This window comes from Ciconia boyciana, chromosome 7 (genome assembly GCF_034638445.1).
Source record: "Ciconia boyciana chromosome 7, ASM3463844v1, whole genome shotgun sequence".
NCBI classification, from domain to species: Eukaryota; Metazoa; Chordata; class Aves; order Ciconiiformes; family Ciconiidae; genus Ciconia; species Ciconia boyciana.
This window is the reverse complement of record NC_132940.1, coordinates 56,077,852-56,091,757: the sequence shown is the minus strand read 5'-3', so window position 1 is coordinate 56,091,757 and position 13,906 is coordinate 56,077,852. Positions and strand designations below refer to the sequence as shown.

At 41.6% G+C, this 13,906-nt stretch overlaps 1 protein-coding gene across 1 annotated transcript in view; it reads left to right on the top strand.

The window, feature by feature from the left end:
- Positions 1-426: 426 nt before the first annotated feature.
- Positions 427-13,906, top strand: part of PDE6D (phosphodiesterase 6D) — a 39,772-nt gene continuing 26,292 nt past the window's right edge. The window contains exon 1 of the mRNA XM_072868402.1: positions 427-587. Within this exon, the coding sequence (XP_072724503.1) occupies positions 538-587 (50 nt within the window). The 5' untranslated portion in view covers positions 427-537. The remainder of the gene's footprint in view (positions 588-13,906) is intronic.

Here is a 13,906-nt window from a genome sequence, read left to right as displayed (position 1 = left end):
ACTACAGCCCCGAGGCCTCCCCTCGCCCGGGCCGCCGCCACCTGCAGGGGCACCCGCTCCCTCCGCCGGTCCCGGCCCGCGCCCCCCCGCGGCCCAGCCTCACAACGGCGGAGCGGAGCGGAGCGGCGCGGAGCGGCGGGGAAAGGTTTGTCCTGCGGCGACTCCCGTCCCCCGGCGACGTCAGGCTGGGCCGGGGCGTACGCCTTAACGACCGCTGCGCAGCCGCCCTTGAATGACGGGGGGGGCGGGCACGCGGACGCAACGTCTGATTGGCCAGCCGCGCCGTCCTTCCTGCGCCAGAAGGCGGGGCGGCGAGGCAGCGGCAGCGGATGATTGGCCGGTACGGCGGGCCGGGGGGCGGGGCGGCGGGAGGCCGCTCGGGTTGGTTGCGCCGGCCAGTGGCGGGTGCGAGGGAGTGAGGGGGGAGGGGTGGGGGGTCCTGAGGCGCCGCTGTCACCGCCGCCTTCCCGCCCAGGCCCGCGCAGCCAGGCCAGCCCGGCCCAGCCCCGTCCGCCCGCGGCGCGGCGCGGCAGGACCATGTCGGCCACGGACGAGCGGGCCAAGGAGATCCTCCGGGGCTTCAAGCTGTATCCTCCTGACGGGGGCCGTGAGGCAGGCGGGCGGGACCCGGCCGGGAAGAAGGGCGGGGGGAGGGGGGGTGGGAACGGGGTTCGTCGCCCCCCTATGGCGAGGGCGGGTGCAAGGCCTCCGGGGCGGGAAAGGGGGTTGTCATGGAAACGCCTCCCCGGCTGGGCTGTCCCCAGTGGCGTCCTCCCCCTCCGGTGGCGGGGGGTGGCCCTCCCCCTGGACGTGGCTGAACCCCCGCGGGGCAGGGACCGGCCCTGAGCCGGCTGGGGAGGGGCGCGGGGGACGGAGCCGCCGTAGCGCTGGGAGCTGCCGTGAGGCGCGGGGTGGAGGGGTCCCCATCGGGGCGGTGGCAGATGGCCAAAGCCCCGCAGGGCGGCGGCGGCCTCCCCGGCCCCCACCCCGGCGTCCCGCCGCACCGGAGCTGTCCGCCGGGCGGCTGCTGATGGGCGGCTGGAGGAGAGGGGCTGCGCAGGGAGGCGACGGCCCTCGACCGGCAGGAGCCCCCCCGCCTCGGCAGCGAGGACAGCTGACAGAGGGCAGGTGAAGTAGCTGGGCACCCAGTGCTCTCCATCCCAGGAGGATCTGATCCTTTCCCCTCCGGCCTGCGCTTAGGCACCTCTGCTTGGAAAGGAAATACCTGGTCTTCAGGTCCAGAAGCAACTAAATATCTTGTTCCTTTTCATACCGTGAGGTATTGGCACAGGTTGTGTTGGTCATACAATGTCTTTTATTGCTAACGCCAGCATACTTTAGGTGTTAATGCCTTTCTGTGCAGTTCATTTTAAAACTTTTCATGTTGTGGCTTTCAAAAAGCATTCTCATTTCATGTCTGTGTTATCTGAATATGAATTTAATGCTGATGAAATGAGATAGATCTGAGCTTGGAAGAGAAGTGAGGTCCTGCGTGCACCCTTCCAATGCAGGATTTCAGAGAAGTAGAGAAAGGCTGAATCTAAAGGCCCATGTGCAAACTAAGGGTAGGAGAAATATGCCACATGTAAAATAAAGCTAGTATATTTTACTATAGTAGATTCTTCTAAGCTTGGAAGACAAATGCAAGCTTGCTAGCTTGACCTTTGGACACCAGAAATTGTGGGTTGGTTTGTTTGGCTTTTTCTTTTTTACAATGAAAAGGACAGAAGTGAACAGAATACCCTCTTCATCTAATACTATTATTTCTAAACAGTTTTTTTTCCCCAGTGAGATGTTAATAATCTCTATGCCAGCTGTAGCAGGATCTAATTTTCTAGGCTGGATTTAGACAGATAGCTGCTATCAAGTTATAAGCAGATGCTTTTCTGAACTTTTGAATCATTGTCCCCTCCCCAGCTTTTAGTACTGCATCTGGTTCCTTTGCTTCTGCACTAGCACTATTGACAGTTCTTTTTATTTATGAAGAGGTAGTATTTCAGCTGTCAAAACATGATTTAAGAGCCTTTTGTGCCAGCAATTAGAAAAAGAATAAGCTTCTGACAAGACCAGACTAAGCTGTTGGTAGAAGTGACAAGACCAGACTAAGCTGTTGGTAGAAGTGAGGAGTGCTTGGAAAGTTAAGCCTAGGGAACAAACTTTTAAGTGCTTTTTGCATGTGTTTGTATGTAGTCTTTACAGATAGCAGAGTTTACATAAAGGCCTTTGTCCAACTTGGGATGAAATAACCCATTTTGCTGTTTGTTGGCTTGAGTAGAAAATGCTTTTTGCCCTTTGAGAGGAAGGGTGTTAGCCAAACCTAAGGTAAACTTCTATTATCTCAAGCAGCCATAGCATGGACAAAAAAACTGTAGTAGAAATACTCTGCAGTTCCATGCTGAAGTACCTCAAGTTTAGTCTTCCTTTGCTGGTCCTTGCAAAAAAAAAAAAAAAAAAAAGACAAACACACACACAACAAACCCCACACCTGATATCACTTTTACTTCTGACAGGACAGTTTTAGGCAAAACCTTGACTGTGCTTCTCCAAAAACATGCTAGAGTACTTTGGTAGTTGCCATAGGGGCCAGGTAGTATAAAATCTGAGAAACAGGAAAGTTTCTCCAAACATTTAGTAATTTGAACTTTTAGCAAGTTAAAATAGTTGAAAAAACCATCTATATATGCCTTTAGTAAACTGGAAGTATGGCTGAACAGACACATTCCTCATTTATGAGAGGAAGCCTTGAGACACTGCGCCATCCACACAGGAAACTACTTATGCCCAGATGTGACCATGCTCTCTGTAAGGCAGCCATCAGCTCAGACTTCCACTTCCTCTAAGAGTGAGCATGTATTCTAGAGAGCATTACATTTTAAAGAGATGCTTTATTTTCTGCCCACTCTACTGCTGTATGTGCTAATTTAATTTACTTAATAGAAAGTAAGGGAAACACATTCTGACAAGCTGTTAAATTTATACTTTGAGTACTTGAAAACTTTTTACTCTGCTCCCAGGAGGGAGGGAGTTCAACTCCACCAACTTAAGCACACCCTGCAAACTTGGCACTTCAAACTGAACTTGCTTTTAGCACAAGAAACTAGCACAGTATTACACCTAGGGTCTGGCTGTATTAGATTCCTTGTGTGGTAAGATCAGTTGGTAGGGTAGAAAGCATCATGGAGGGAGCAGGCTTCCAAAATACTTGCTTGTTTTAACACAGGAACAGGCACTCTAGCTGTAAATCCAGTTCACATTGAGTAATCAAAGTTTCCTCAAACAAATTCTGTTTACTTGTGGTTCCTGAGAAGGTTAATTACAAGCTTTCCAACTGATTGGGACATACTGCTGTGGAAGTTAAATTATAGCCCAAATCCACCCTCTAACTTTAATGCAGAGATATGCTTTCTTTCCTCTATGACACTAGTGCAGAAACATGTTGTGGCTAGTGTCCTGAAGTTCAAGCCAGAAACATTTACTCTCTCATGGGTTTTGCTATTTTAAAAAGATTAAAACCAAAGGAGAAATATTTGATTATTGCAGGCAAATGAGGATATTCATTATCCTTTATTACACTTGTCCTAAGAATTTTTATGGCACCAGTTAAAAATTGAACACTGACAGTCCAGTAAGTATGTTGCAGTAAGAGACTGAAAGCAGCCAGCAAAAACTTTTATAGCTTGTCACTTCTTCAGAGACAGTATTTGTTAATAGAGCTTGTAAGTATGTTAATCAGCTCCCTGTTTTGAAGGCACTCACCTGAACAGCAGTTGTTACACTTAACATAATAATATCTACAGGTAGTCTAGCACTATGAAAATGCAGACTCCTTGTTTTACTATAAGCAATATCAGTTCACCTGGTAACTGAAGATTCATTACTCTGGAATATTAGCCAAGTCTTATTTCTGCAAGTATTTATGCACAGTTGGTCCTATAATCTCAAATGCATGAAATTTGATTATGCCTTTTTTCTCCAGAAGATGGGACAGTTACTCTGTCAAGCTACAGAATTGGATTTTACTTGACCCTCACTTACCCTTTCAACACATTCTTCAGGTTTCATTCTGTCATTTTATCTTTAGAGTTGTGTACTATTAAATGTATATTTAGTATCTTTTTCATAAAAATGTAACAGCAATAATGTATTTCCCTAACAGTCAGAACCCAGGGTTTGGGTTTTCTTTTTTTGATGGCTTCCCCCCCCACCCCCAGCCCCCTTGATAATTTGTGAGTTGCCTGTTTATCTTTGTTCTGATACAAACTAGCACAGAATTATTTTTTTTATGCACTATGTTCACTAAAATGAGGACATTGTAGACAGTTATCCTATTTAATTTGGTTTGCCAACGTTTGGAAAGCATACATGCTTTGCTTTCTTACATAGCATCCATGCTGTGGATTAGAAATATCCACTCATGGTTTGCAACAACAGATTCACATGCAACTCTTGAGGGACCACAGTTCAGCTTCCTTATGCACTTCTTCCTGTAATGTTTCAGCCAGAACAGCAAGGAAGAGAAAACCCAAACAAGTCCGTTGGGTCTCATAGCATAGTTAAGGTGCTAAGTCTAGCCTCTCAACATATGAGTAAGCACATCCATTTTCTATTTTAAATCTTACAAGTCAAACAAGATATCACCTAATTTATTTGCTTCTGTACAGAGGAGTCTCATCAGAATTGGATCTCCATAGTGTTAGTTGCCATATAGGTATTTATCAGTTTAGGATAAGTTTCTCCATGAACTTCCATTTAAAGCTATACAGTATATCTTACTGTACTTCAGAAGTCTCCTGAAACAAGTTAATATGGTGAACATAAGCATGAAGAGGCAATATTAACTGTAGGTCAGAATAATTATGGAGTTATGAAACTAGTATCTATGGTCAGTATAAACATTACTTGTAGCTTAGGCACTCAAACATTTGTAGGCAAAACTTTATATGTCAAAGGCTGTCCTGCTTTCTGGAATCCTCAAAGTTCCCTGTGCAACATCTTCCTAGCTCCCAGAGCTTCTTCCAATTCCCCTCTCACCATTGTTTTTCTGTCTAGGAAGTCATTCTAGCAGAGCATTAACCTCTTAGAAAGATGGATAGAGCTGCAATGAGAATATAGTTATACCAGAAACCATTAAAAGCTTCTATGAACTTTATATTACTCTGCAGACAGAGAGACTTCCATTTCCAACTTCTACCTTGTTTCCGCTGTAAACACAGAAACTGTAGTCAATGACAATCTTGCCTATCAATTCCTAGAGTAGTCATTGAAGTTTTGAACTCATTTGATGGAGCATTCAAAAGTTGAGAAATCCAAACAGAGGGTCCATCAAATTGAGTTTCCGATGTATTTGTTAGGTCAGTAGATCTTTAGCTGCTTATTCACTTAAAATGCTTATCTGTTGCAGTATTTACAAAACTAACAAGGTAGCAGCTTTAATTGGCTTAAAAATTTCCCTTTGTTTGGAGGTTTCCTCTATGTACTTCCTCAGATCTTGGTTTGTTTAGACTTCTTACAGTTGAATAGGAAGATGAATCACCAAATTCATGGGTTAAAAGGAGACACTGGCCATCTAAAAGAGGGAACAGGGCTGCCCAGAAGCTGGGAAATGTGCTCTGTAGAGAGCCAAAGCAGAACTTGCATGTAGCTTGCACCAATGCAATTTTAAAACATTCTAGAAAACATGAGTTTGTGCTCCCCCATCCACATTTCTGGTTTCTAAAAACTAGGATGTTCTTCCATCTAATGCATAGAGTTCATCATTTATATGATCTGAAAAATTGGTCTTCTGTTGTTCTTGAATTCTCATTACCACTTTCCTGTCTACAAACCTTAGAGTACTTTACAAGCAAGAGTTGTCCAGATTCCCAGTTAGTCTGACTGCAGAACAAGTTCCCACCCTGGCAGCATTAAGAGATCTTTGTTTCAAAGAGGCAGAGTTTCACATAGAAGCTTTAGCTGGGTTGTACTTGGTAGTTAAGTAAGTGTCACTGTGGTCAAGGTACCTTTACCATATCAGAATTGTTTGCGGCATTGACAGAAGTTCTGCAGTATGTGATGATCTATAGTTTTGGCATGCTAAACACAGACTCATCATGTTTCACATGCATAAGTCATGAGGCATACCTGCAAATAAAGCAGGAGCAATTTTACCAGGTTTGGTTTTACCTGCCTGGTTCCTCAGTGAACATCAAAAACTTCATGTCCTTCTCTTGTTAACTATCATTAAAAAAATGTAAATATTTAATTATGCTTAAACAGTGATTTGCATTAACTTTACATCTGAATGAGCTACAGTCAGTTTTCTGCATTTCAGATTTAATGCAATCCACTCATAGCGTTAGAAGTGGTGCTTTGTGTCCTTGACAGTGGAAGGGGCATCAAGAGCTCCACCATCTCAAAACAATGAGTTGCCAGGTGCTACAGAGAATACATCTAACACTGATTTAAAAGCATAAGTTGACATTGAAGTTTGTTTTTTTCTTTTTAGTCAGCAATATTACTTTAGCACCTTGTGGTTAGAATTTCATTTCTAAGATTTATCCTTTCATCTCTCCAAAACTTACCCATCCAGCATTTCACTGGAATTATGGTTTCAGTATTTTTAATTGCTTGCTTAGTGCCAACCTAATAACATACCTAAAATAATGCAGTTGTCACTAGCAAAATTATTTCCCTTATTTCCTTTATATCCTATTAAGATAATATCAGTTACTCTTTGCATCCTTGGCAGGGATCAAAGTCTTTGGAAGTCATTGGTGACCTATGCTTCAGCCATTGTTACAGTATTTGAATTTCCACACATCAGAAGATAGTTATTTAATCCATCAAGTGAGAATTGATAGAGCTTCTTCCCCACCATGCCTCTTCACAGCCAACATGTAGGAAAAAAGCCAAGCTTACACAAATGTAGACAAGCAGGGAAGACATCTAAAAATCCTCAAATTAAACAGATTCTGTTCAGAGTAGGTTTTTTTTTATACAGACATCTGATGTGTCTCCTGTGTCTCTGAATAACAGTTTTCTGTTAGCTAAAGCAGTCTTAGCATGGAAGCTGATTCAACTTGTTCTTACACATGTTAAATTTAAGTTGATCTGGAAAGAATGTTAAGTGAAAATGTTACATTAAGTTAGTAAGATAACAGGCCACTGTACTCTGACTTCTGCCTTTGACTTCCACAACAGATGTAATATATAAGTCTCTTCTATTTCTGTATCTCTAAGCTGGGAAATTAAGGCAGCTTCAAATTTGAGCTCAGACCCTCCATTAAGGACTAAACAAAGCATTGGCTTAATCTAGATAGTCAAAGTTTGTATAGAAGTATGAGGTATGCCAGGTTCCCAGATAACAAGCAGAAAAATATCATGATCTATTAATGTCCACCTGGCAATACTGAACTTTGTCTTTTTCTGCATATTAGTATAGCAAAATTTATCAAAAGTTACTTCTGTAAGCACATGAATGGTGACTTGTGCACATCTGTTGCTCACATACCTTAAGGATCAGATAATGTATTTACATTTGATGTGCAAGAAACTACAGTAGTGAGCATTGAATACTAAAAAACCCACAACATTTTCCAGGGCTGCCTTTTTATACTGAGACTGAATCAGGAGCACCCAGAGAAACAAGAGGTTTGGCATCTGTGTAGCATCATTCCTGGATCAGCATTAGAGAATAGGTGGCAGTTTTTGAGGGAACACCCCCACCCACATATACTCATTGGGCATTACTATGAAGTTTCCAGAGCCATTTGACATCATGTCCAAGTAGACACAGTAGGACTGTTGGGAAGCTCTGTCCAGAAAACACCTGACAGTAACTGAGGTTCTCATGAATGACAGTAGGAACCACATCTCAGCTGCATAATGCTAAATCCTGATCGACAGCCAGGATTTTCAGTTATGATTATGAACTTGCGGTTCCATTGTCAGATTTCTGCTGAACCAAGTTCTCACTGTGACACAAATGTTAGGTACAGAAGAGACTTAAAGGAAACAATATCAGATTAATTCAGCCATGAGTGAACCTTTCAGTTGATTATGTTCATGACTAGAATATCAGGCAACATTCTTCTGAAAGAATGGCAGGCTTAGGTAAAAAGCAAGAGCAAGAAAAGTAATTTTTTATTTTCAGTCAGCCTTTGGGATAACAGTGCACAAAAGCATAATCTTATTAAATTTATCCACTCCTGTATCAAAAGGATTGCTTAACTAACTAGGAGCAATATTGTTTTCCATTAGAGAGAATGAGAGTGCAGGGGATTTTACTTCTTAGTAATTCTATAGAGGAGTATTTATATGGGTCAGTCTGTATGCTACACTGTGTATATAAGCTTCATCTACTCTGTAGTGAATTGGAAGCTCATTTGGTCCCTAGGACAGCTGATTATGTCCATCTTTTCCTATTTATTGTATCAAGAAAATGGGGATCTTACACTGTAATTGACAATGAATGTATACCCCACCTAAGCAGATTGCCTGCCTGCATGCCTCTTTCCTCCTCACTTCAGGCGACTTGATTTAAGCCTTTCCAACAGAAAGGTTACACATGCTTGGAACCAAGAAATACACCTATTATTTTATTAAGAGTGTCAGAAGCTTCTAATCAGGGACAGCCTGCTAGGCAAGCAAAGAGTTAACATCAAGTCACTTTAGTTTGGAAAGTCAAAGGAAATTCTATTTTAGGAGACAGTGAAAAACGAGCTATTTGCACTGCTTTAAATAAAAATTCTTTCTGTGTATGGGAAAATGCTTATAGAGACCCTCACTAAGGAGGAACCCATTTTCTGTTCATCTGTTGGCATGAACTGTTGCTAGCTCTGTGCTTAAAGGGAGTTCTGCAACACCCCAACTCCTCTTCAAGGAAGAGGTTTGCAGAGAGAGAGAAGGTGGAAGAACCATTGTCCCCATTAGTGTACTGACACGTGGTGGAGTAGACCAACCTGTCTGGAAATTGGACACCAAGAAATACCTACTGACCTTTAATACAGGGGGATCTTCTGGAGATACTTTAGACATTTGACTTCCAGTTTAAGTCTTTAGGGTAGACTCTTTAGTGCATTAGAATACTTGCCTGTCAGCCACAGTCCAACTTAAGACTTCATTGTTTCCCTAGGCAAGTTACTTTCTTTCCCAGAAGCTGAGATAAGGAGGAAAAAAGCCCTTCTGATTGTTATTTCACTTGAACCTTATTAGCCTTTAAGTGACATTTTAGAAAGCTCAGTCCAGGAAGTGCTATGGCTTTGTTGCTTCTGAGGAAAGAGGACATCTGAAAAATATCTGCCCTTACATTCTTCTTAATGTGTGCTTCTGTCACAGCAGCTGTGCAGAGCACAGATTACCATCCCCAGCTGCTTGTTACCTCATTTTCAGATTTACTTGCTGAGCTGCTCAGATGAGCACTGCAACCTCCTGTTTCAATCAGAATGAAGCATGCTGGCTTAAACAGCTTAAGCAATAGGTTAAGGAGCAGAGACCTGTGCTGGTCAAGTAGATCAGGTTAGCAGTTTTACAAACTGCTCAGCCGTTAGATTTGAGGGAGAAAGTAAGAAGCAGCTGGGGAGGGCTGTAAACAGCAGTCCTCTCCAGCCACTGCTGCTGTCAGATCTCATGCCCACAGCCTCAGTCTTACATCAGATGGACTTGTTCTCAGTGCAGCCTCATGCTGTCTTCTCTAGCAGTCAGCACCAACTCACCTGAGGAGGTTTCTCACATCACCATGCTTAATGACCCTTGCAGCACCAATTCTGAAGTCCTAACTTAGCATTATTAGTTCAGCATTTTAACTTCACATTGCTAAGTTTGTGGTCATATAACTTCTCTTAAGAGAAATGCATTTTAAATTACAAGAAGAGCCAATAAGTTTCTCAGTCCAGTTTGGGCTTTTTATTTATGGCACCCTCATTAATCCACAAGGAATCATTACAGTTACACTGTTGCCATAAAAATGCAGTATTTAAACAGCCCCAGGCAAGAATTGTTTTATGTGCTTCCCCCTGTAATTCCTTCAAAGGGAACTGCATTATATTAGTATAACACTAACCTTAAGCTCAGCTTCTGCAGAGAAACATTTAGCTTCATAGAAAGAAAAAACTGCTTCCCTAGTTCTCCTAGCATCTTCCATTCTACCATTAGAATAAGTTCCTTAGAATTTTAAACAAAAAACCCCACAAACCTATAGATGTATTTTAAAGTAGCCTGAACTGAAGTACTACTTACAAAATAAAACCAAAGATTCCCCAAGGAAAGTTGTAAGCTTACCTCTTCAAGGCTCTGGTCTGTTCCACAGAGAAGAGGATTAAAGCTCCCTTCTTGCCACTAGCAGCCCTACCATGACCTCCTTCTCCCTGTCTATACAAAGTAGAGATGAGGCATTAACCAGGCAGCTGTACAGCAAGCCTCTATTCCTCCAAGACCTCTAGCCTCATCAAGTCCCTCTTCCACATTTAAATACAGCCGTGCCAGAGGCCAGGTGAAAATGTTTCATGGTTCATGACAGTCTTGTGCATTTGTTTCACTGATAAAACAGTAGTTCCTTGTTTTCTTGCTTAATAACATTGTTTGCGCAAGTCCCAGTTTTGCCAGTTCTGAAATAGTAAATGCAGTGAATAAGGCAAAGACGTGTTTGAAAAGGTTGTGCAAATTGAAATAAGGCTATATTTTAATGTAGGCACACCTGTAAAAGGTGCAGATAATGCTAATTACAGCATTTTTTGAGCTTTTTGTGTATAACTTCACAACGTTAGCATTCACCTTAACATAAATGCTTGTGAAGTTCACACCTTGAAACACCAAAATAATATTGTTCAAAACATAATATTTGTATCAGCCGAGTGTAAGTCTAGCTTTTCAATAACTAAATTGTTATGATTTTGTTATTATTAATAACTAAATTGAAAGAATCCACTTGTGAACTACAGCTGATTGTATTATTTATGCATGCTGTTCTTTTTCACAGCAGAAATAAGATATTCCATTGCTTCAGCGAAAAAAATATTAATAGATTTTGATTAAAATTGAAAAATCAGATTTCAAATACTCTGAAAATTTAACATACAGCTACAAGCTTGTTAAAATAATAAAATTAAAATCTTAGCATAAACATAACTAGATTTTATTGACAATGAAATCTATAGGAACTGCAATAGAACTCATCACTTTTTTGCCATTTCAGTGGAGATTTCATTATTGTATCCCCACAGTAATGTTTTTCATCTGAATTCCAGTGCATGTTAAAGCAGAGAGATGCTGGTTTGGGCACAGACCCTCCATCTTCCAGAGATCCCCTAGTGACATGCTCAGGGGTTCACATCAGTATAGTTCACATTTATATCTGTAGAGGCTGATTAAAGTACAACATCCAGAACCAAATACTAGTATTTTACCTATTCTAAACTTGTTTGGAACTGAATTTTTTACTTGTAATTTCAGTGTGTTGCTGTAGTGCTCTTCCAAACAACTTACTCTCTTTTCAGACTGCCATACTGTCTAACACTGTGTAAAATGTTGGGATGGTTAAATTGTCAAATCACTAATCCACATTGCAAATTTAAGCACTTCTCATATTCTAGTAGGTTCCTAAAAAAGCACAGTAATTCTGATATGGAGTCCTTGTTTTTTGAGAGTTCTGCCTCAATCTGCGTAAATCCCCCTTTATTCCTCCTCTCTGCCTCCACTTTCAGCAGCCTCTGGTCCATTTACAAGATTAGTTTCCTCATGCAACTGCCAATCATTCCCTCCTGACTGTATTTTCAATTTTGTTTTGATTCTCCACTTGGTCTGTGTGCTCTAAGTTTTCCTCCCTTCCTCAGAAGAGACAAGATAATGAACTTGTTTTCCTTGAATAATCTCAGTCCTGTCAGTTGTAAATGGAAAACCAGAAATGGTTTGATCTATATTGCAGCATGTGGTCCTGCCATTAAGCTAATTTACTGCTTTCACTTTGTTAAATAACTTACTTGTGTCCCATGTAGCAGCTATTGATTTTTATATCCTATGTTTTTAATACCACGTATCCTAAAATGAGTTGTCAACTTCTTGTTTGTGTAGCAGCCTCCGATCATGTCAGTGGAAATTGTTCCTGGCTCTGAAAAATAACAGTGCCAGGTCAGCAGAAGAAAGACAGCTTTTTAAAAGATGCTGTAAAATGGTTCTTTCAATGACTTGCGTAGTGCTTCAGAGATGTAACTACTTTAGTGGCTCAGATCCATGACCTATTTTTCTCTTGTCCCTTGGAGAACAACCTCTGATTCTCACTGTGGTCTTGTCCTGTGAGTTGAGAGGGCCACTTACATTCACCTAATTAATCACTTCCTTACTTACTCCCTCGGCTTGGTGTTGAGAGTGCTCGTAATCATTTTTTGCCAGTTCATCCCTGGAAAAATAGGGTAGCTGGCAGTGAAGATGCTTTTTGTGTTTAGTCACGGAGGCCCTGGCTGTAAGGGTTGTACTGTTTGTAAGGCTAAAGTATGCCCATTTCTCAAGCACACATAGCCCAACTTAAAAAACAAAACAAAACAAAACCAAAGTATTTGTAGCTCCAATGAAATTCAGGCCAGTACTGTCCACATGGATTGTATATCTGAGGAACCATTTAAGCTAATGCCAGGAAAAGGGTGGCTTGTTCCCCTGCTGTGCCGCATCAGCAAATAGGAGATTGGCATTTGTCATTGTGGACTTCATGAAAGTGCTTGTCATAGCTGTTTCTCTGGCTGATTTGAATTTTTATTTTGTTTATTAAGTGAAGAGTGTTAGTGCCAGGGCTAAATACTGTTTTACTATAAAATCTCAGTAAGATTAAATCCCCTTGTCATTCTCTAATTACATTTCAAGGATACTGAGTTTCTTTCCCAGAGAACCTGTGGTGATTTCTAGATGTATCCCTGGTTACAGAACAACACTGGATTGAAACAGTGAGGGATATGCTGTGTGTGAGATATATTGGGGCAGTGTTAAAGGTGCAGAGGTTCAAAAAAGCCTGAAGTCCTTTGAGTAAACCACCTTTAGTAGAACTGAGTGACTTCTGCCCTACCAACTCCAGTGTCACATTCATGCCAGTGCAGATATGCTGAGTATTGCTATGAGATTGAACAAAACAGTAGAACAGCGTTCAGCTGGTATTACTTCTGTTGCAATAGTTAGTTTTCACTCTTGTCATAAACACAAATCCTTATAGACTAATTAACAGATGTACTGTAGCAGCAGCACTTGCTTCACCTTTTCTCTGAAGGCTGCAATTGGCATTTGCTTTGAAAGCTATGTAAAGAGTGTCTTTTCAGGATTTCATTCATTTTTGTCATTTTTTAGCATTACTTGAGAGAGAAGGCATATGAACACACCTGGAAAAGGAAGTTCAATTGTCTGGCCTATTTTCCTGAACAGCATACAGAGCTCTAATCCCACCCTGAGGGAATACACACCATCTTTATGCCAACTAGTTTGGGCAATATGGAGCTTGTCAGTACCAGGAGTTTTTGAACTCATTAGCTACACTATGTAAATGTACTGCACTGAGATAAAGCAGTGTCTATACTTTTCTTCCCCAGCGTCAAAGAAGAGGTGGCTATGCTGTTGCAAAAAGCTCTAATCTAGATAAAACCATAGGGTTTATATGCTTAAAATTTACTCCAGCTTAACCATTTCTGCTTGATTTCCCCACTGCGCATACTTTTGTCCCAGGATGAGTGTGTCCAGTTCCGAATCACAGAAGTCCCTTCAAAGCTTTGGAATTGGACTCTCTTGATGCACAGTAAGAACATCCAGGCAAGGGTTAAATAAGGGATAGTTAGCTCAACTCTAAATTTACTCCATGCCTTAATCTGGATTGGCTCCTATGCATTGACAAACTCCTAATTAATTCAATTGCTAGTGAGAGGTACTGTTTAAACTTAGCATTGTGTTGATAAGGTAT